General features: G+C 39.0%; 1 protein-coding gene across 1 annotated transcript in view; it reads right to left on the bottom strand.

Moving 5' to 3' along the window:
- The window catches only part of Herc4 (HECT and RLD domain containing E3 ubiquitin protein ligase 4), a 72992-nt gene that overhangs the window by 20233 nt on the left and 29010 nt on the right, over positions 1-23749 (bottom strand). The window contains exons 8-15 of the mRNA XM_059243905.1: positions 19565-19695; positions 14238-14398; positions 12557-12633; positions 12259-12383; positions 10360-10419; positions 9820-9931; positions 9138-9327; positions 7622-7794 (exon numbers count right to left, since the gene is read on the bottom strand). Coding sequence (XP_059099888.1) covers positions 7622-7794; positions 9138-9327; positions 9820-9931; positions 10360-10419; positions 12259-12383; positions 12557-12633; positions 14238-14398; positions 19565-19695 — 1029 coding nt within the window. The remainder of the gene's footprint in view (positions 1-7621; positions 7795-9137; positions 9328-9819; positions 9932-10359; positions 10420-12258; positions 12384-12556; positions 12634-14237; positions 14399-19564; positions 19696-23749) is intronic.

Genomic DNA, 23749 nt, shown 5'->3' on the forward strand with positions numbered 1-23749 from the left:
TTCGAATTTCCCAATAAGAAGACATGCAGAGACCACGACAGCTGAATGGACAAAGTCAATTTTTTTCCCCCCAATACTTCAGATCTGGTGAACAACAACAAAAATGTCAGTAATAACACCTCTAAGTCAGAAGACATCCTTGCATGGCAGGAAGTGGGAGCTGGGGAGGATGAGAAGGTCTTTGTAAATTCAAGCGTAAGGAGAAGGGGCCAGGTACAAAGGGTGTGATTACAGTACTCAGGAGGTAGAGGCAGGAGGACCAGATGTTTAAAGCTAGCCTAGTGTCTTAAATCTCTAGTGAGGAGAAGCCAATATGAGATACTTAAGACCATGTCAAAAAAAAAAAAAAAAAAAAAAAAAAAAAAGCAATGGAAAGACTGTGATATAATTGAGAATTGTTTTCTTTAAAGAAAAATGCTAAAGCAGTGGTAATAGTTAATTCAACATATATACTAAACAAAACTAACTTCCTAAGGGAAACAACAAAAGTAACTTTGTTAATGGCTCCTCTTTCAGCACAGTGAGTAAATCTACATTAAAACCTTTTCTTGAGCAGAGCATGGTACCTTTAATCCCATCATTCAGTAGACTGAAGCAGGCAGATCTCGAGGAGTGTGCCAGGTCACCAGGGACACGGAGTGAGACCCAGTCTCCAAACAAAGTAAAACATCCCAACCAATAACCCCGTTCTTGGGGAGGCCGGACGCCTCACCCAGTGAGGGCTCTTGCCTCCAAGCCTCCCTGCTAAGAGTTTGACCCTTGGGATCTACAAGGAGAGGAAAGAACTGACTCCTGCAAGCTGTCCTCAGATCTTCACATGTGTGCTGCGGGTCATGTACACAAACTAAAGAAATGGGACAGAAATCATTTAATTGGTATGGCATGGTGGACAGAAATCATTTAACTGGTATGGCCTCCTAACCCCAACAAGAAGAATGTCCTTGAGTTCAACCCTGGTCTGAATAGTTAAGTTCTGGGCCAACCAGGGCTGCAGTAGGACCATGTCACAAAACAAAAGCCAATGTATCAATGAAATAAACAGCTATTCCTAATAAACTTGAACTTCTAAGAAAGCAAAAGAGGGACGAAATCATCAGAGGTATAAATCTAACTGGACAATTCTAGTATTTTAATATCAATTTAATAAAACATCAATCAGAAACCTCCAGAAAGAAGAAATGAACCGATGAGAAGTAAAAGGTACACAGATAAGCATACAGTTCAGATTGCAACGAGACTTTAACACAAACCATCTCTATCTGCTGCACCTTTAGAGGGATGTGCAGTAATGAACAGACAGCTACTGTTCATTTTTAGTAATGTTAATTTTCACGGATTCCAAACTTTTGCTTTAAAGGGAAATTAGAACAAACACTGCCTATCACTTCTACAAAGAACAAGATCAGAACCTTTTTTTTTTTTCAATTGTTTTTGGTTTTTTTCAAGACAGGGTTTCTCTGTGTAGTTTTGGTGCCTGTCCTGGATCTCGCTCTGTAGCCCAGGCTGGCCTCGAACTCACAGAGACCCGTTGCCTCTGCCTCCCGAGTGCTGGGATTGAGCCACTGCCGCCATCTTTAGACTTCATACTACTTGTGCACATTACTTCATTCACTATCTTTACAAAACAGTACTGCTTTTATTTTTAAAGTTATGTTTTTAATCCCTTTGTTTTACTGACTAAAAAAACATTTTTTTGGAGTGAGGCGGAGGGAGACAGTGCCTGACTACTGGTTTCCTTGAAACTAGCTATGCAGACCAGGCTGGCCTCAAACTCTAGAGATCTGCCCTTTCTGCTTCTGGAAGACTGGGACTGAAGGTGTGTGACACCAGGTCTCGCCATTTTTCCAATGTTCTCATTTGAGCTGTTAATACAGAAGACTTACTTATTAATGGAGATGCAAAGTGTGAAATACTGCCTAGTCTTTTAATAGAAGCTGTGTGTCCTGCCCTACAATCTTTAATAGTAATATCATTAGCTGCACTCTTTACTAAAAAACACACACAATATCACACCTGCACACACACACATACACACACACACACACACACAAATTCACAACAGCTTTTCCTCAGATACTCATATTTGTAAGTATAAATACAAACTACAAAAATAATAAGATCTGTGCATATAACATAACCCAGGATGGCCTTCAACTCACAGTCTTCTTGCCTCAACACCCCAAGTACAGCTATGCCACTGGCCAGGCTCATAAAGTATTTTCTCCTCTTTCCTTCCCTTTTTGCTTTTGGTTTGTTTGAGACAGGTCTAGCTATGTAGACCAGGCTGGCTTTGAACTCACAGAGATTCACCAGCCTCTGCCTCCAATGCTGGGATTAAAGGTGTGCACAACCACACCCAGCTAACATCATACTTTAATATTTTTCAGTCTAGATTTAATGACTCTTGTTCAAAGTAATTCAGATCTGATTATTCTTTAAAATAAGCATATCTGTAGAATGTAAATACTTTTTAAACACTAAAGAATAAATCACAGTTTCCTCCCTCTCCCCAAACAGTGTTTGCAATCTATTTTGTAACTAGGAGATCAGTTCTGGAGGGATAGCTCAGCAAGTAAAAGTGCACGCTGCTCTTCCAGAGGACACAAGTTTGGTTCCCAGACCCATCCGACTGCTCACAAAGAGCTGGAACTCAAGGTACAGGAATTCCAATGCTCCCTTCTGGCCCGCATGGGCACTGCACTAAAGTGCACACAGTCACACACACTTTTTTTTTTTTTAAAGGTATGCACATATATCAAGAGAAGTAACACGTCAAAATAATAAAAATTTAAAATTAGTGAAATGTTGACTTGGGGGGAATTATGACTAGTAGTTAATTCAAATATAATGATTTGATAACTAAAGAGAAAAATAGGTACTATAGCATTTAAAATGAACTGAGCTGGAGAGGTGGCTCCAGCAGTTAGGTGCATTTGCTGCTCTTACAGAAGAGCAGGGTTGGGTTCCCAGCTCCCCACATGGTGGCCACAGTCCTCTGGAGTTCCAATTCCAAGGGATCCAATACTATCTTCTGACCACTGTAGATAGACACTGTGCACATATGTGGGGCAAACATACATATATACATATACATAGATATGCAGGTAATACTTATACATATAAAACAATAAAATTAACAAATCCATAAAAAGTGTAAATAAAGAAATTGGGTATTGAAGATTAATCCAAGAGTTTTGTATGTTTTGGTTTTTTGAGACAGAATCTCTCTACACAGCCTTGGCTGTTCTGGAACTAAGTAGACCACACTGGCCTCAGAGACCGACCTGCCTTTGCCTCCCAAGGGCTGAAATTAAAGGTGTGCTCATCACCATGCCTGGCTGAAAATTATCCAAAAGACATGCATACAAATTTACAAACAAAATATACACACATACACCTACCTTTCTGTATAGTGTGCATACTTACAAGCTATCTTACAAAGCTACCTTTTCTTTAAGAAGTCTTTAATCCAGCTGGGTGTGGTGGCTCATGCCTTTAATCCCAGCACTTGGGAGGTAGAGACAGGCGGATCTCTGAGTTTGAGGCCAGCCTGGTCTACAGAGCAAGTTTCAGAACAGCGAGGGCTGTTACATAAATAAACTGTCTCGAAAAGCAAAAAAAAAAAAAAAAAAAAAAAAAAGTCTTTAATTCATTTAGTACATTTTTCCTTATCTAGAACTTATGCTATATCATAAATATTCATTTATTTGTACATAGATAACTTTCTAGATTGTCAGAGCCAAGGTGAAATTACATGATTTCCTATCACTAAATCCCTAACATCTAGTATAACAAGCATACAGTAGGCACTCAATAAATATTTGCAAAGGAAAAACAGAAATCACATGTAAGTTAAAAAAAAAAATCCGTATATAATTTTTACTAAAAATGTTCAAAATAAAATCAAAATTCTGTTCACAATGCTTTTACTTTACACTATAATTTAGTACGCTGGTTAAGGAGTGACTATGCTGAATAAATGTCTGTTCTATCCACTCAGTTTGAGGGTTCCGTGCCCCCACCCCAAATATTTGAAAACCCGTAGGTACTATACAGAGCAACTAAGGCAGACATACCAAGCACGCCTTTTCTTTTGGCACACTAGTACTGCTGCCATGTACTGTGTAAGAACTCAAAACCAACCCAATGACTATCCAATGAACTTCTTTATCTCATTACAGCTCCATCCCTGACAGCAGGTACTAAAGGTATTTTCCTCAGGATGCCATTTAGAGCAGTGGAGATCTCTCCTTTACAAAGTTTCCAAAGGACATGACATACGGGAGGAACAAGCACACCCTGAAAGGGACAGTGAACGGAAGCGACGTCTCCTTCCTCCTAGTCCGGCCCCTAGGTTAGGGTGAAGAGCAGACTGAGGAAACTCCCCGAACTCTCAGTCACTGAGCAGAGAAGGAATACATAACAGCTGTAAGACAGTGTCTTTATGTTTTTTAATTTATGCGTGTATTGGTGTGCTTTCAAGTATGTAACAACTTCAACTGAGAACCTAGCTTCTGTCTAACCCAACAAATTAAAGGTAGTGTTTTCTTCCCATCCAAGCGGTGTGATACTCAAGTCTCTGCCTTCAGAATGTACAACAATTTAAAAATTATGTACCTTAGGGCCAGCAAGACAGATTAGCAAGTAATGGCACTTGCCACCAAGCCTGACACCCAGTGTTCAACACCTGGGGCCAACATGACTCCTACAAGTTGTCCTCTGATTTCCTCATGTTTGTGTTGAATGTGTGCTTGCTGGCACACATTCAACACAAACATACTAAAATAAATATTTAAGTTACATAATTTAAATAATACATTAATCTTAAACTATCAGGGCTGATATTTTATTGGTAATTGTTCATTTGCATATGATAAAGAGAAAGACTTTGTTCAAAATCACACTGATAGGAAATAGCAAAAAAGAGATCAATGTGTGTTCTATTGATTTCCAGTCCAGGAATAGTGTTGATGTGGACAAAAAGGCATAGCTCAGTGATAAGAATAAGGCCTAGCATGACTAAAGAAGCCCTGAATTCAATCATTAGTACTGCACACACATATACATACATAAAAAACACACAAAGCAGCCTAAACACAAGATAGTATACATAACATACTCTCTAGAGTTTGAATCGTGATTTCTAAAGGCATAATAAAAGTAAAACCTGCTCTAAGCATGCGTGTGTACACAAGTACTGATGCCCTAGAGGCTTAGGGTGTTAGAATGAATCCCTTGTACCTGGAGCTGCAAGAGGTTGTGAGTCCCTGCTTTGTGGGTTCTCTGGAAGAGCAGTATGGGCTTAATCGTTAAGCCATTTTTCCAGCCCCTAAGTACATGTTAGCATACTCTAGAAGGAAAACACCAAGGTTTTAAGAAGCAGATCTGAACTTTCAATTCTACAATTTACTAACCATTAATACTGAGCTGTTTTTCAATTTCTTTGGTTTTTTGAGACAGGATTTCTCTGTGTAGCCTTGGTTGTTTTGGAACTCTCTCTGTAGACCAGGCCTCAAAATCAGAGATTCACCTGCCTCTGCCTCCCAAGTAGGCACGTGCCACCACCACCTGGTAAGTTTGTTTCTTCAGTGTCTTAATTTATAAAAGGGAAGAGATACCAACTATACAAGTCTATTTCTTAAAAATCTTTTTAAAAATGAATACATACACAATGCTCATAGTTATTACACACAGAGGCTTCTAATGCTGGATACTGCTGACAAACAAGACATGTTAAGACTCGACTGCCATCCCAACCTTGAACTAGTAAGAAGGTGGAACCTAGTATCTGGCATGGCTCCTTCAAAATGGTCTCTGGAGCCAAGCTTGGTAGACAATACTAAAATCCCAGCATCCAGGAAGCTGAGGTAGGAAGATCATGAATTTTAAGGGCAGCTGGGGCTATACCACAAAATCTAATCCCAAAAACCTGAGGGTTAGACTGCAGCTCAGGTAAAGTATCTGCCTACCATGTGCAGTTCAATCTACAGACCTGGAGAGAAGGGAGTTTAAAAAAAAGGGGGGAGGATTAAAAAAAACCCCACAAAATCTTTGAGGAACACACCACCCAATAGATGGAAGTATTGCCTAATTCTACAACTTTGATCTCAGTGAAGGCTAAGGCGTCTGAGCTGGAAAGCCCTAGCTGGGACTATAAAAGTTCCTCTTCCCACTCCCTTTCTTTGAGACAGAGATGCCCTCTGCAGTTCACAGTGGCCTGGAATTTTGGTGATCCTCTTGCTTCTGCTTCCAGACTCCTGGAATTACAGGTAGCCCTTTCTCTTGAGATAAAAGACAGGGCTAAATATTCTCTAAGAGGAATAAAAAAAAAAAAAAAAAAGCAGACAATGGAGTCAAAAAGAGTCATCATGTAGAAATACGGTCCAGCTGAAGAATGATGGCTCATGAAATATTAGGGGAAAGTTCATCCGAGGAAAGAAAAACACAATTAATCATTTGAATCCTAAACAAAAAGTATATAGAAAGGTGGAGACCCATGCTATGATGTTACAAGATCTTCATAATTACAGTACGCTGCATACTCAGGCCCTGATAGGCTGCAAGAAAGTCTTGTTGTGGGGAATGACATGTTTTCCTAGAAAAGAAATTGCTATCATCTCTTTAATTATAACAATGAGAACAGAAATTAACTGCCTAAGAATCTTGGACATACTAAATACAAAAGGAAAAAGAAAAGTTCAAGGAAGTTAAGAAGTTGAGAAAAACACCCAGGAGCTTCACTTTAAAAAAAAAAAAAAAAAAAAGTAAAATAAATGATCCACAGGGTTTCTTTGATACAGAGAAAAAGGACTTATCTCCTCTGTCCCCTTTATTGTTTACTTTAGTACTGAGCAAGAAGAATCTGAAAGTGTAAAGAAGTTGTTATGGAAAAGAAACTATATTCATATGGAGTTTTCAGGCTATTATGGACTATGAACACATGCTTCTCCCTTAGGTCATGTCTCATCTAAGTAGCAACTCTAGAATACCAAATGGCATAACAGAGATATACCTACCAACTGTCAGGGATGACTCAAATCCATCTTTAATGAGACAGCTGAGCTCTATTTCTTCATGTAACTTTGCACTTCTACAGTGTAAAGTGTACTATTTCTTACACTGGGAAAAAGGGCAGGAAAGAACAATAGGCAAATTAATGAATTATATATGGTTTCATTTTCAAATTAGTCAATTGTTTCAAATGAAACATTCTACTTTGATTGAGGCCATTAGTACCTACACCAAAAGAATAGAACTTTAAATGTTCGTAATTACAAGGGCCCAGTCACTTGTATGTATATGATAACCACTTATAACTAAAAATAATGTATCATTAAATTAACACATTAGGTTCCTTACAAGAAAACATAAGAATTCTAATTCATTAATATGCTATTGTTCTGCCCAACTGTAGGCTATAGATGCCTAACAAAGTCAAGTTACAAATCCAAAGCTACAAAGTATAAATATATTACTTGTAAAGGAAATGAGAAACTATGAGTAACTTTCAAATTTAATATGTATCTTTTATGCCATTCTAATATTAATGTTAAAATGAACATTATCAATCTGTTAGTAGGAATGGGGAAAGAGGAAAGTAAAGGACTAATAATGGACATACCCTATGTAATATTTCTAAAACCTTTAATGCGGTATGAAGAAAACTGTTGAAAATTCTTCTTTCAGAAGGGGGAATGCCGATCTTGTAGAGTTTCAAAAGATGTACCACAACTTCCTTAAAAAGTTCTACTATCTTGAGGAATAGTGGAGGTTCAAGTATTGACCACCAGTTTTCTGTTATTAAAGGGTGAACATGCAAATAAAATGAATAAAAAAAAATCAGAATTTAAAAAAACACACTAACTTTTCTTCTAGAGCAGTGGTTTAACCTTTTGAACATTTCCGGAAGATGAATACAGCAATGACTTATATAACATCTCTAGGGCTTACAGATCACTTTCCTCACTACCAATACAGAATAATGTTCTTAAAAATCTCTCAAAAGTAAAGTATGAAAGACCTACTGAATTCATATTCTTGGTACCCTGTTATATTTAAATTCATAAATTATAATTAAAAATCAACATAGCTAATATTAAAATCAGTCATTAAAATGTTACAGAAATCAGAATTCTTTTTAAACAAAATACACTTTAGAATCGTATTGTTCAAATATTTAAAAATCTAAGTTTTATTATTCAACTTAATATATAAAACTGAAATACTGTGAAGCAACAACTTTACAAATCCAAGGAACTCTGGGAAATCAGAAACAGGAAACTTAATGTAAAGTTGTAACCTATACTGCCTTATTCATGTTATTATTTGTTATTATTATTTGTAAGTAGTTTCTACCTACAAACCCCACAATCATAGGAAATGAAGCAAGAAGAATGTAAAACCTTCTAAGTGGGGAAGCAGTACTTGGCTTGACTCTTCCATGCTGGTTCACTCCTTCAGACCCCAGCATTCCTCACTTACTGTTTTTATAACTCACTCTCAGCACTTAAGTTCTTATAGTTGTTTTATTACTTTGATATATTTCAGTTCCACATACCTAGCAAACACTCTTAGAAAGCAAAACACTGGATTATCCATAGCAAGCCAAGTATAAAGGCCAGGAGTTAGCGATGAATCCACACCGTTAGAAGAATTAATGTGAGCAAAGTTAGACCAAAGCCCAGAGAAAAACAGAGGCTGAACTGTGAACTCAGGAATCTTGTGCATAAGCAGAGGTACAAAATTAAAACAAAGGAAATTAGCAAGGGAAGGAACTAAGAGGAAAATGGTTGATCTTGAGGCTCAAGGATGATTTAAAACTGAGTTGTTCAGTTTCAATGGCTCTTCCAGTTCTTTACCAGCAAGATCACTCAAGGCGATGGGGGAGAAAAATAGGGGTTTTTAATTGTTCTTGATACTATATCTCTGTTATATTGGATTAAAATTCTATATTTAACATGATTTGCCTTCAGCAACTCCAACAATTAGAATCAAATATCCAGGAGAAAAAGCCAACAAGAGAGAAAAATCTATTCCATCTAGAACAATATCAAATAAGCAAGGCAACAAACAAAAGAACTCATTAACATTCTCATTTAAAGAGAAAACACTCAGAAGAAAAATACTAAAATTCTTACCGAGGACTTTCAGTGGTGCTTTTTCTAGGTTCACAAGAGCTGTCCCAAAGGGAATTGCTATTGTTGTGAAATTGTTGGAGTCACTCATCAGGGGACATTCAGGTAGAGTAAGATAAAACCTCAAGGCTTCAACATCAGGTAAGGAGCTAGTCAGTTTAGGGATAAGATTCTTTTCCAAACTAGCTGCCACCTATATTGTGACAAAAAGCAAAAGCTACTTCATTTAAAGTGAACGCACTTCACAGAGATGCACATACACGTTACGCACATATAACAGAAGAATAAAGAGAAAATCAAGCACTACAACACATGTGAGCTGATGACTGAACCAAAAAGACAACAACGGAAGCACGATGCAAACTACTGCCTAAGCACTGCTAGACATTTCAAAAAATAAGGGTAATATCAATGTAAACTCTACCAGTGACCGCTGTAGCTATTAACAGACTTAACCAAACAGTAGTGTTAAGTATTTAAAGTCTGCTACAAACATCTGAAAAATTTAATGTATCTTTAACACTTAAATTACAAATGCTTTAAAATAAACCTTGAATTTATCATGAAGTATGTCAGTCTATGAAATACAAGATTAATTCGTTTACAGACATAAAAGATCTGTAAAAATAACATGTAAGAATCCAGCAGTTCACTAAAGTAACTATACAATCATGTGAGAACAAACCTGCTGAGATATCTGAGGATGGTCAGGCTGTATGAGTTTGTGGAATAAGAGTCGAGCAGCATTCATATCAACCCCTGAAAATCTGGTACCTGTTCTATAGTGATCATCATTGCTAAAAAAGAAAGAAGGGAGCAAAGTCATTTTCTTCAGGGCTGTACCCGTTAGCTGTTCCCAAGCTGCAGTGAATTAACCCAAGCTGTGCTCACACAATGACTCTTAATAAACTCAATGAACATCACATTAGCACCCAACGGTGGACATGAAATAGTTAGGGAACTTGTTGAGAAGAAGGGGTTAAAAGTGAGTAAGAAGGAGATAGAGGGCAACCAGGGGTTAGAACATCGAAGCACATTATATACATGTATGAAGCTGTCGAAGAATTAACTTTTAAAAACAGAAAAACTCTAACAATTAAAATGTTAGTGTTTTCATTTCTTCAATACAGATTCCTACAAGTATATATTAATTACTCAATTCTTTAATATATCACTCAATTCAATACATTTCAAAGGTTCAGGCAATCAAGGAATTGCCACTTACCTAACAGCTAAAAAACTTCCATTTAGGCAACCAGATGAAGAAAATGTTCCATCTATCTCACTAAAAATAAAATAAATGAGACACATATAACTATTTGCCTTTTGTTTATAATAAAAATTTAAATGACAATTTAGACCTAGGTATGGTGACACATGGGTAGAATCTGATCATTTGGGAAGCTGAGGCAGGAGAATCTACAGCTTGAGGCCAACTGAGGCTATACAATTAAGACTGCCCTATTTAAAAAAAAAAAAAAAAGAGTGAGAGACCAGAAATGACTTAGTAATTGCTTGTTGTGTAAGCAAAAGGACTCAAGTTTGATACCCTAGGATCTGTGTCTGGCAGTGTGTGTTTATAATATTAGAGCTGGGAAGGTAGAGGAAAGATTCCCTAAGGCCCACCAACCACCTAGTCTAGCCTAATCATAGCAATTTCAAGGACTTGTTTTTTTTTTTTAAAGAGAGAGAGAGAGAGAGAGAGAGAGAGAGAGAGAGAGAGAGAGAGAGAGAGAGAGAGAACAACTCAGGAAGATTTTCAGTGTTGACCTATGGCCTCCATATATACTCCCCAACATGTACGTACACAAATACACATGAATATTTAATGCTACAGAATACTTCTCTCACTACTCAACTAAAGTAATCAGAGCTATGTAAATCACTAGAGACAGATTACATAATACTTGATAAAGGAATTAACTGTTTCACTTAAGCTTAAGTACATTCATCTTCAGCAGTCACAGAGATGGTTCAGTTGGTAAAGTGTCTGCGGCATGATCAAAGATACAACATCCAATTCCCTAGTACCCACATGAAAAAGCTAGATATGGTATGTGCCTGTAACTACAGTGGTGGTGGTGGTATCAGAGTGGACACAAGGGGATTCTAGAGCTGACTAAACAGCCAGCCCAAGATCGTGTCTCAAAAACTAAAACATTGAGTGATGGGCAGAACATTCAACAAAGACTCACGGCTTGGCTTCCACATGTACATGGAAACAAGTGAATGCACATCTGCAGACATCCGTGCACACACCCACACACAAAAGATAAATTCAAGGAAACAAACTTTCATTCTACCTACCTACCTACCTACTCAGGACAAGGTATCACTATGTAGCCTTGACTGACGCTGGAATTTGCTATGCAGACCAGGTTGGCCCTGAACTGAGAGAATCACCTGCCTCAGACTCCCAAGTACTGGGATTAAAGGCATGTACTCCCAAACCAGGCCCAATCTTCAAATAATTTTTATGTAAGTGGAAGAGAACTCACTTCTCCAAGTTCTCCTCTGACTGTCACATGTGTACAACAGCATGTGTGCACCCATACACATATAAGCAAAATAAATAAATACTAATTAAAATAAAAACCAAGAGAGGATTAAGGGAACAAAGGAGCACAGCTTAAATGCAATCTGAAAACAGCTCTGTTCCACACTGTATCAATCAGTTTCACACGTATTTTTTTTTTTTTTTGGTTTTTCGAGACAGGGTTTCTCTGTGTAGCTTTGCGCCTTTCCTGGAACTCACTTGGTAGCCCAGGCTGGCCTCGAACTCACAGAGATCCGCCTGGCTCTGCCTCCCGAGTGCTGGGATTAAAGGCGTGTGCCACCACCGCCCGGCTTCACACGTATTTTTAAATGAGATCTTAAAAACCCACTATGGAAGCTGTAAGTACTTAAAACTTTTATATACAAACTATGCAGAGAATGGCAGTTCAATGAAATATTTAAATGAAAATTCTGGGGGTGTTGGTGGATGGTAAGAGACGGGGAAATGAATGGAATCAAGATATATGATGCAAAAGACACATAGAATGAAAAAAAGAAAATGTTCCACAAATGTTGCTCTACCACACAGGTTTGGGCTGTGTACTTATGAGTGAAATGTCTCGCATACTTGGCTATCTCCACAGGAAACCTTCCAGAAGGGTAGCTGAGCCATTTCTGAATCAGAGCTTCATTCACTGTCCAGATCTGCTTTGAAGGGTCAGGGCATCTGAAGTCATCTGCTGGGCCACAGCTCTACATTACAATCAAAGAGATCAGTCAGAGGAAAAGACATCACAACACAAGATAAAGAACTGATATTTTTGTTTGCTTATTTTTGTTAAAAACAGTAGAAAATTGGGAGGTATGTTTCTAAATTACTCCAACTTCTTTGATCTAAGGGATTATTTTTATGATTATATTAGTACCTGAGGACTAGTGTAATGTGAAAAGCTTTGATCGCCACCTGAGAAAATTCTTTTGACACAGAAATAGTCTTCAGAATCTACAATAAAAATAAAATGTAAAACATTAAATTCCAGAACATTAAATGTGAAACAAGACTTGTCTTAATCATCTAACTAGGCTTCTCATTCATTCTATGGACTCCATAACATGAAATGGCTTGAAATGCTCTGAATGATTTGGAATGAGATGGACCAAATGATGAACATGAAATGACCCCACAAGCCTAAGCACCATTTGGAAAATTCCTAAGATTTTCTTCTGACCTGTATCCATGCATAAAACTGTTTTCTAGTCTGTATCTAATATTTTGTTTTAAACATAATATAAAATTGGAATAATTGTTACAAAAGTTACAAGAAAAAAAATTTAAAGGGGGCACACTTGAAATCTCAGCATTTGGTAGACAAAACTGTTGAATGTGAGACTAGCTTGGGTTACATATCAAGACTATACCTCAAAATAAACAGCAAACAGAAATTCATTTTAAAAAAGAGCATGGGAAAATTTAAATAATTTTGAGTAAATACTTCATAATGCGTAACTATTTCCATTGACTATCTATAGAACAGTGGTTTCTCGCCGGGCGGTGGTGGCGCACGCCTTTAATCCCAGCACTTGGGAGGCAGAGCCAGGGGGATCTCTGTGAGTTCGAGGCCAGCCTGGGCTACCAAGTGAGTCCCAGGAAAGGCGCAAAGCTACACAGAGAAACTCTGTCTCGAAAAACCAAAAAAAAAAAAAAAAAAAAAAAAAAAGAACAGTGGTTTCTCAACCTGTGAGTCGCAACCCATTTGAGGGTCGAATGACCTTTTCATAGGAGTCACCTAAGACCATTAAAAAACACAGATATTTGCATTACATTCATAACAGTAGCAAAAATTACAGTTATGAAGTAGCCACAAAAATAATTTTAAGTTTGGGGGTCACCACAACATAAAGAACTGTATTAAAGGGTCACAGCATTAGTAAAATTGAGAACCATTGCTCTAGAAGGTGAGAGAGCCATTCATCAATTAAAAACTAAGCCAGGCGCTGGGGAGATGACTCAGTGTTTGAAAGTGCTACCTCTGCAAGTGTGACGACCAAGTTGTATGCCTGGAACCACTGTTGAAAAGAAACCCGGATGCAGCCAGGCGTGGCCCATGCTTTTGATCCCAGCACTCAGCAAAGGCAGGTGCATCTCTAAGTTTGAGGCCAGCCTGTCTACAGAGTGAGTTCCAGGGCAGCTTTTCTAATTAATAAGAAGTCTCTGTGTCGTTATTTGGGGGCTGGCTGGTGGGACAGAAAAAGGCTCATGCGTTTTATGTCTTGCCACAAGTCCAGGCTACACTAAATCCAATGTTCTTCCTATTGCCACCACATTTGTTAAAAAAAAAGAAATTTGATGTTTTGTCTTGGAGTTTCTATAAACACAGAAGCCTTCATCACAGAAGACCAACATTTTATTTATTTATATTTTATGTATGAGTGTCTCCATATATACCCGTACACCAGAAGGCATCAGATCCTATTATAGATGGTTGTGAGCCACCATGTGGTTGCTGGATGCTCTTAACCCCCAAGCCATCTCTCCAGCCCCAGAAGACCAGCATTTTAATAAGAGCTTTAATACATGTAGCAGAGGTTAAATACATTAGCACTTACCAATATCTTGTGGACACTGCCCATTATAAGAAAACCAATTTCCTTTTACAGTGAAAGGACTTTTTCTGTTGCTTGTTGAACCAGTTCCCAACTGCCCATTACCACCAAGACCAAAGGAGTAAATTCGTCCTGAAGAAGGAACAAATGCAGAGGTATGCTGCCTAGAACAAAATGATAGAAAACCTCTGACTTAAGGTTAAATTCCAAACAACATACTTAGAAAAATAAAAATGAACCAACACAATCTTCTCTTAAAAAATCAACTGGGCCTGGGAAGATGGCTCAGTAGGAGTGAGTGTCTGCTCTATAAGCATGGGAAACAGATAAGAATGCTCACCACCATGTAAAGAGCCAGGAATGAACAGCTGTGTGCTTGTAAACACAGCATGTGGAATAGGGACATGCTGGTCCTGAGAGCTTACTGACCAGCCAGCTTTGCGGAAATGGCAAACTTCCAGCTCACTGACAGTCTCTATCTCAGGACAATGCAGCAGAGTGTCAGAGACGGACACTCAATGCTCTATTCTGGCCTATGAATATGCACCCCCCACATGATAAACATCACAAATCATCTCAACAAACACACAAGGAGCAACAATTAACAAGTAGGAATGGGGCTAAGACAGACCCTGGAATCAATCCCTAGCACTAAAAACAAACACACAGAAAATAAAACTAGAAATAAAAGAAAAATTATTTAATCTGATAAAGGTTACCTACAAAAATAGCTGGGCATAGTGGTGCACGCCTTTGATCCCAGCATTTGGGAGGCAGAGGCAGGTGGATCTTTGTTGAGTTCGAGGCCAGCCTGGTCTACAGAGCAAGTTCCAGGACAAGCTCCAAAGCTACACAGAGAAACCTTGTCTTGAAAAACAAAACAAAACAAAAAGAAAAAAGATGCTTGCTATGTAAGCATGAGGACTTCAGTTCAGATCCCAAGAACCCATATAAAGAAGCCAGGTTTAGCAGTGGGTCTGTACACCTATAAACTTAGAGCTAGGGGTGCAGACACGAAAATGAAATGGGCCTCACTGGCAAGCCAATCAAGGCAACCGGGAAACTCCAGGTTCAGAGAAAAAGCCTGTCTCAAAAAGATAAAGAGAAGAGACCAAGGAAGGCATTTCTGGCCTCCGTGCAAGTGGATATCCACAAACACATAAAAAATTAAATATGTAAATAAATGGAGGGCTCACCTATGCTCAAGCACTGACTAAAAGATTTGATATTAGAGTATCAATGTTACCCTAAGCAAAATAAAATTATAGACAAATTCTATGTAATCTCTATAATAATCCAAGCAATGTATTTTTCAGAAAAACTAAAACTCATTAGGCATCTCAACAGATGTCAAACAGTAAATGTAATTTTCGGAAAAGATTTTATTTGTATTTTATGCATATGATTGTTTTGCTTGCATATATGTGTATGCACCAAGTGTATGCACTGTCCAGAGAGGACAGAAGGGAGAATCCGATCCCCTGGAACTGGAGTTACAGTTAGTTAGCAGTGAACTGCCGTGAGTGCTGAGAACTGAACCCAGGTCCTCCACAAGGCAAGCGCCCTTAACCACTGGGCATTCTCTCCGGCCCAGTTAATATGATCTTATGAAGAAAGGAAGTGGAACAGGTGCTGTGTGCTTCTGCTCGAGGCCAGCCAGAACTACACAGCCAGACTGTCTAAAGAACAGAAAAAGAAGGCTGGTCGGCTCACACTTCAGGACTTTAAAACATGATACATAGTGACAGCAGCTAAAAAACTCTATAGTGCTAGCACACAAATCAATAGAATAGACAGACCAAAATTAAGTCCTACAGTGCAAGGTCAAATGTGTCTCAGCAAGCATTTAAAAAAAATCATTCAGTGGGAGGCAGAGGCAGGTGGATGTCTGTGAGTTCGAGGCCAGCCTGGGCTACAGAGTGAGTTCCAGGGCAGGCACAAAGCTACACAGAGATACCCTGTCTCGAAAAACCAAAATCATTCAATATAGAAAGAAAAATCTTATATAAATAATGCTGGGAAAACTGGTTATCTACATGCAGAAGAATAAAGCTGAACCTTTACTGACTTATTACAAGAACTGACATCAGGCTGGGTGTGGTGATGTAGACACATAAAGACTGGAGCAGAAAACTGTTCCAAGTTCAAGGTAAGATTGAGCTATATAAAGCACATTGGATTTGGCAATATTTTTCTTTTTCTTTCTTTTTTTCTTTTTGGTTTTTCAAGACAGGGTTTCTCTGTGTAGTTTTGGAGCCTGTCTTGGAACTCACTCTGTAGACCAGGTTGGCCTTGAACTCACAGAGATCTGCCTGCATCTGCTTCCCAAGTGCTGGGATTAAAGGTGTGCATCACCACCTCCCGGGAAGATTTGGGCAATGTTTTCTCAGTTACACCACAGTCACAGGCAACAAAACAACAAAATAGACTTCAAGAAATTTAAATTTGCCTGTGTACCTAAAAGTACTATTTAGCCAGATGCAATGGCTCATGCCATTAATCACATCCAGCTATTATTAAGTTTGAGAGAACTGAAGACCATTTATGCCCGGGGCTTTGGGGCCACACACCACATCACACACACACACACATCACACACACACACACACACACACACACACACCCGTGTGCGTGTGGGGGGGGGGGACAATCTCAGGCATCATGTCTTTTGACACAAGGTCTCTCACTAGCCTGGAACTCATTAATTAGGCTAGAATGACTGGTCAGCAAGCCCCAGGAATTCTTCTGTTTCTGCCTCATCAATGTCAGGCTTATAAGCATATGGCACCATGTCCAACATTTTATATGTGCTGTGGGGACTGAACTCAGGTCCTTGTGCTAGTAAAGCAAGCATATTACTAAGAGATATTCCATCCCCCACCCCCAGTCCAGGATGCCATTATTTCTCTCTTCCTTTCTTTTTATTTTTAAATAAATTTTTACTTGGTCTATATGGGTGTTCTGCCTATAGGTATGTCTGTGCACTACATGCATGTACTGGTGTCCACAGAAGCCAGAAAAGGGTATTGGATCTGGACTCAGAGATGGCCAAGATACCATAATGGTGCCTGGAATAGAACTTGGGTCCCCTGGAAAAGCAGTCAGTGCCAGGATCCCATTTGTTAAAATGAATGTGTTTTGTCTTCATGTGTATCTGGTACGTGTGCAATGACCAAGGAAGCCAGAAAAGATACCTTAAAACTGTAGTTACAGTTATGAATTGCCGTGTGAGTGCTGGGATTCAAACCCAGGTCCTCTGTAAGAGCAGAAGTGATCTTACCCACTGAGCAGTATCTCTAAGCCTTCCCAACTGACATGTTATGAGCAATTTTTTCAGCCACCACCAGAATCACATTTTGCACTTAGAATTTTATTATAAGGTGAATTAAAGCTTGCTACTTATTTGAGAACATTTCTTGCAAAACTGCTTCAGAAAACACACTGCATTTAGGAGTCTTCCAAAAGCAACTACATGATCAAAAGCCAAAACGTAAAATTGAGCCAAATGCCTGCCATGGCTTGTCTCACAGTCAGCCTATAGATTATTTTCATCCGGATTTTGGTTTTAGAAGAATAGCTCAGCATTTAAAAAGACAGTATTCTCCAAAGCTGGTAATGAAATATTCCTTTGTGTTGGGAAGGTTCAGGAGGTAGAGGGTTTCAGAGGTAAGTCATGAGACAGTGTAGAGGGCCCACTCTATCTGAGGATATATGAATGGTTAACAATTACAAAGGGAGAGAATTTTCTTTAGCCACCCAGAATCAGTCCATGCTCCTGTGACCACCATACCCATGCTCCAGTGACCACCATACCCATGGTCCTTTAAGAAACTAATTAAATTCATGGTTCACCATTCTACACTTAGATGGGGGAATTGTTTCTTTATGCCCCAAGTATGGATGAATATGAGTGTGTTTATTCACATCTCTCCAGACAACACAAAATATTTACACAAGGGCAATCTATAAGATGCAAGAAAATATCTGCAGATTAGCTATCTGATAAAGAGATTACATCCAGAATATAGTAGTCAACAAAACAAAAATAGATTTCAAAAAGATACTGAGCTCACTAAGCAGTGGGGAAATATAAATCTAAACAAGATATACCTATCAGGCCGGGCGGTGGTGGCACACGCCTTTAGTCCCAGCACTCGGGAGGCAGAGCCAGGCGGATCTCTGTGAGTTCGAGGCCAGCCTGGACTACCAAGTGAGTTCCAGGAAAGGCGCAAAGCTACACAGAGAAACGCTGTCTCGACACCCCCCCCCCCCCCCGGGCAAAAAAAAAAAAAGATATACCTATCAGGATGGCTGTCTGATAAAGGAGAACTAATCAGTGTTGGTGAATAATTAAAAATGATTCCATTACAATGGAACATGAGGTAGTTTCAAAGAAACTGCAAACAGAATCAACATAAGACGGCTCTGTTACTTTGACTCCTCAGCAGCTAATTAGACATTCAGGAGAAATGTTTTACCTCATGCTATTAGAACCCTAAGACAATTTATTACACAACCCTTTAAAAAAAGGTAAATTTTGCTGGGCGGCGGTGGTATACACCTTTAATCCCAGCTCTTGGGAGGCAGAGGCAGGCCTGGTCTACAGAGTAAGTTCCAGGCCAGTCAGAGCTACACAGAGAGAAACCCTGTCTTGAAACAAAAGGGGGGGAAATGTGAAATTTTTCTTGGGGTGGGGATAGGGGAGCAGGTTGTTTTGTTTGAAACAGGGACTCCCTACGTGGCCTCCCAAGTGCTAGAATTACATGCATGTCATGCTTACCAGCTCACTAATCAGTCCAGAGACCAAAATTCTCTCTTCTTTGTAGCATGAGTCTTAAAAGGTCTTATTAATAAAAACAAACCTGGAGCTGGGTATTGGGGTGAATGCTGGAAGATCAGAGAAGCAGAACAAGCCACAGCCACCTCACCTTGCCAATTCCTCAGCTGATCCTGTTTCCTCAGACTGGAAGCTTCTGAGTCCTCATCCAAATGGATCTCAGCTGAACTGTTGCTCAAAAGCCTAAAAGCTTAATCAACCCTAGTTTCTGGTTTTCATGCCTTATATACCTTTCTGCTTCCTGCCATCACTTCCTGGGATTAAAGGCGTGTGTCACCATGTCTGGCTATTTCCAGTGTGACACTGAACTCACAGAGATCCAGAGGGATCTCTGCCTTTGGAATGTTAGGATTAAAGGTGTGTGTGTGCCACCATTTTTCTGGCCTCTATGTCTATCTAGTGGCTGTTCTGTTCTCTGACTCCAGATAAATTTATTAGGGTGCACAATATTTTGGGGAACACAGTATCACCATACTTTTTCACCACAGCTTACCTTCCACAAGCAATCTGAGTAACAATGCTTCCCATAAGTTCAAAAACTTTCCTTGGGTTTATTTCATGACTGGTAGAATTATGACCCAACTGGCCATACCCTCCGGCTCCAAAGGTAAACACTCCACCTTCCTGGAAAACAACAAACAAACAACTAACTTATGAGGAAGCTTAACGAAAGAAAAACTAATGTTCAGAAATATGAGTTGACATTTAATATGGACTCAGTGTTTTCTTTCCTGTCTTTGAAATTAAACAGATGATGGCTGACTCAAGAAGTTAAATTGTCTTAAAACTAAGGCAATTTGATTATGATAGTTGGGACTAACCTCACCACTCAGTACATGTGAGGCAACACTCTACCACTCAGGCTACATCTTCATACCTTTTTTACTTAAAACATCTTAAAATTTTATTATTGGTATGGGTGTGCATGCTGCAACCCTGTGAACACACGGACTCAGAGGACAGCTCTATGGAGTTGGTTCTCTCCTTCCACCTTTCCTTGAGTTCTGGTGAATCAACTCAGGTTTCCAGGAATGCCTGCAAAGCACCTTTATCTGCTGAGCTATCACACCAGTCTCCCCCTTTTGCTTTGAAATAGAATCTCACTGAGACATTAAGGTTGGCCCTGAACTTATGGCCTCCTGCTTCAGCATCTCAAGTAGTTGTGACTATGGGTTGAAGCACCAGGCAGGCTTCCACAGACTTTTAAAGTACTAAATGATGTTTATATTATGATAAAAACAATTTTAAGTGTTCTTTACAGAAGGAATTACTGCTGGGCATGGTGTTACACAACTGCAATCTCAGCACTTGAGAAGACGAGGTTAAAAGGCTGTCCAAGAGTTTGACTACATGAGACACGTAAACCCCAAATAATAACTACTACTAAACCACCCAAAGAGCCAGGAAATACTTAACTGCGCTGCTTTTGCTTTCTTTTTTTAATTCAAAGGACACATTTCTAACGTTTCACAAAAACTTTAAAATGCTACTATCTTTAGTTAGAAAGCTAATTATGTCTTGAACGTAAATGCTCAACCTAAATTGAATGTGATGTTCTCTCATCAGGAAGTTGGGGGCAAAAAGATAATGAGTTGAAGACCAGCCCAAGCTATACAGAGAAAGAAATTCTGTCAAAAACAAACATGAAGAGTACATGTAAGCAGAATGCACAGATACGATTTTAAGCACAGTTGCTATGAGAGATAATCTTTAATTTTTTGTTATTAATACTCATGAGTCAATTAGAGGCTATGTTTTTATTTTTTTTTTATTATTATTTTTTTTTTTTTTTAAATTGGTTTTTTGAGACAGGATTCCTCTGTGTAGTCTTGGCTGTCCTGAATCTCGCTCTATAGACCAGGCTGGCCTGGAACTCAGAGATCCACCTGTCTCTGTCTCCTAAGTGCTGGGATTAAAGACATGTGCCACCACCGGACAGCTGAGGCTATGTATTTTACAAGAGATATGACACACAACAACCTAACACAACCACAGTATTTTTCAATTTGATACTTTTCTTCATAACTGTAGTTATGTGTACGCAATTTTACATCCTGCTTTCAACATCTAACAGCATAATTTTTTATATAAGGACATGCTTTAAGAAACTTTCCAGGGCTGGAGAGATGGCTCAGAGGTTAAACACTGTTTGCTCTTCCAGAAGTCCTGAGTTCAATTCCCAGCAACCACATGGTGGCTCACAACCATCTGTAATGAGATCTGGCGCCCTCTTCTGGCCTGCAGGGATACGTGTAGACAGAACACTGCATACGTAATAAATAAATAAATAAATAAATAAATAAATAAATAAATAAATAAATAAATAAATCTTAAGAAAGAAAGAAAGAAAGAAAGAAAGAAAGAAAGAAAGAAAGAAAGAAAGAAAGAAAGAAAACTTTCCATATCAAATCCAGAGTAGGAGGGAGGCTGGGGACACAGCTTAGCCTAGTTGGTAGAGTGCTTGCCTACCATGCGCAGCTTTGGCTTCCATCTCTGAACACTACATGTGGGTGTGACGGTACACATCTGTGATTCTAGCACTCAGAAGGTAGAAGCAGGAGAATCAGAAATTTGAAGTCATCCTCAGCTACTTTTGGAATTCAAAGGAAACCTGTAATCCCAGTACCAGGGAGCCTGAGACTGATCACAAAGTTGAGGACAGTCTCAGCTATATTAAGATTTTTGTCTAAGCCTGGAGGTGGGGATGCACGCCTTTAATCCCAGCACTTGGAAGGCAGAGGCAGGCATACCTCTGTAAGTTTGAGGCCAGCCTGATCTACTACATAGTGAGTTCCAGAACAGCCAGGGTCACACAGAGAAACCCTGTCTCGAAAAAAACAAAACAAAACAAAACAAAAAAAAAAACACCACAAACACAAACCAAATAAAGATTTTTGTCTAAAAAAATAAAACTAAAAATGTCATTTTGAGCGAAGGAAAAAGGAAAAAACAGTGCAGAATTTTTTCTTTCCCTCCTTTTGTGGTCTTATGCAAATCAGCACATACTCTGCACCTGAGCTCTATTTCCCAATCTAATACAATTTTAATTTAATTTTGACGTGTGAGTGTTTTACCTGCATGTACAATAAGTGCACCATGTGAGTGCAGTGCACCACAGAGGCAATATGGAGCCATCTGACGCCCTGAAACTGAAATTACAGATGGTTGTAAGTTGCCATGTAGGTGCAGGGAACCAAACCTTGGTCCTCTGGGGAAGAGGCAAATGCTCTTAAACTGCTGAACCATCTCTTCAGCCCCCAATTTTTCAAAGTATGACTAGAAATTAATTTCTCCCAAATATGGTGGCATATGCCTTTGACCCCAACACTCAGAGGGGAGAGGTGGGCAAAAAGAATTCTGGGACTCTGAGGCCACTGATTTACATAAATTCTTAGCCCAGCCAGGGCTACACAGTGAGACTCTTGAAAATAAGTAAATAAATAAGGAACTTGTTATCTTTTACCAATTATACAAGACAAATAATAATAATGAAGTCAGTTGGTGAGGAAGAGGCAGGCTTATCTCTGTGAGTTTGAGGCAGCCTGGTCTACAGAGTAAATTCCAGGACAGCCATAGCTACACAGAGACCCTCTCTCAAAACAAAACAAAACTAAATGGGGAGGGGGGCAGTGCGTTTTAGAAGCAACAACAAAAAACAGAAACTATGCAGTCAAAGACAGCCTTCAATTTCTGAACTTCCTGCCTCCCTCTATTCCCCACCACCCCACTCGATTGGTACTTCGGCTAGAACCTATGACCTCCTGTATGTCAGGCAAGCACTCTACCAACTAACTACATCCCTAGCCCTTCTGAAACATCAATTTCTAATTTGGCCAAAGAACAATAATCTTTAAGTTAATGTGAATGAACACAACAATTTTTTTACAGTAAAGATTAGCAGTATTTTGTTCTGTTTGTGTATTGTTGAAGATCAAATTGAGGTCCCTACGTAACTGTTTATTCAGCCACACCCATTGTCTGAATGTGTTCACTTGACATCTAGTCACCACAGAAACACCCCAGAAAATGAAAGATCAATGTTAAAGCAACTGACAAGACTATACTGAAAACACACACACTGTAATTGCCAGCATAATACTCAGTCTATAGATAATAGAAATTCAGCTGCTTATTTTTACTTATTATAAAATATTTATAAACCAAATGAAAGTTTCACGCAAATTAGGTAGAATGATAAAGTACAATGGGATTGATACATAGCACTGCAAGCCCAATGAACCAAAATCAAGTCATTTCATTCAAAATTTTTAATAATCCCAGCTACTCAGGAGGCTAACAGGATTAAAAACCCAAGGTCATCCTGAGCAATTTGGCAAGCTCCTATCTCACCATAAAAAAAGAGCTGGAGATGTGGCTCAGTGGTAGACACGTGACCTAGTATACACAAGGTCTTGGGTTTTAAATTCTAGTATCAACACACAAACACCCCTCCAAAGAGTGCCAGGCACGGTACTGAGTGACTGCAGCCGCAGCACTCGGGACACTCAGAAAGGGGAGTATCTACAGCTGAAGGTGAGTTTGGATGACATAACCACTTAAACCTTGCTGCAATTGCATGTGACAGCATATCAAAACACACACTTCATAACCCTAAACAAAACTGAACATTAAGACAAGTTATTTTCAAGAATAATTTAGGTCTGTTTTAAGATAAACT

This window comes from Peromyscus eremicus, chromosome 16_21 (assembly GCF_949786415.1).
Source record: "Peromyscus eremicus chromosome 16_21, PerEre_H2_v1, whole genome shotgun sequence".
Taxonomy (NCBI): domain Eukaryota; kingdom Metazoa; phylum Chordata; class Mammalia; order Rodentia; family Cricetidae; genus Peromyscus; species Peromyscus eremicus.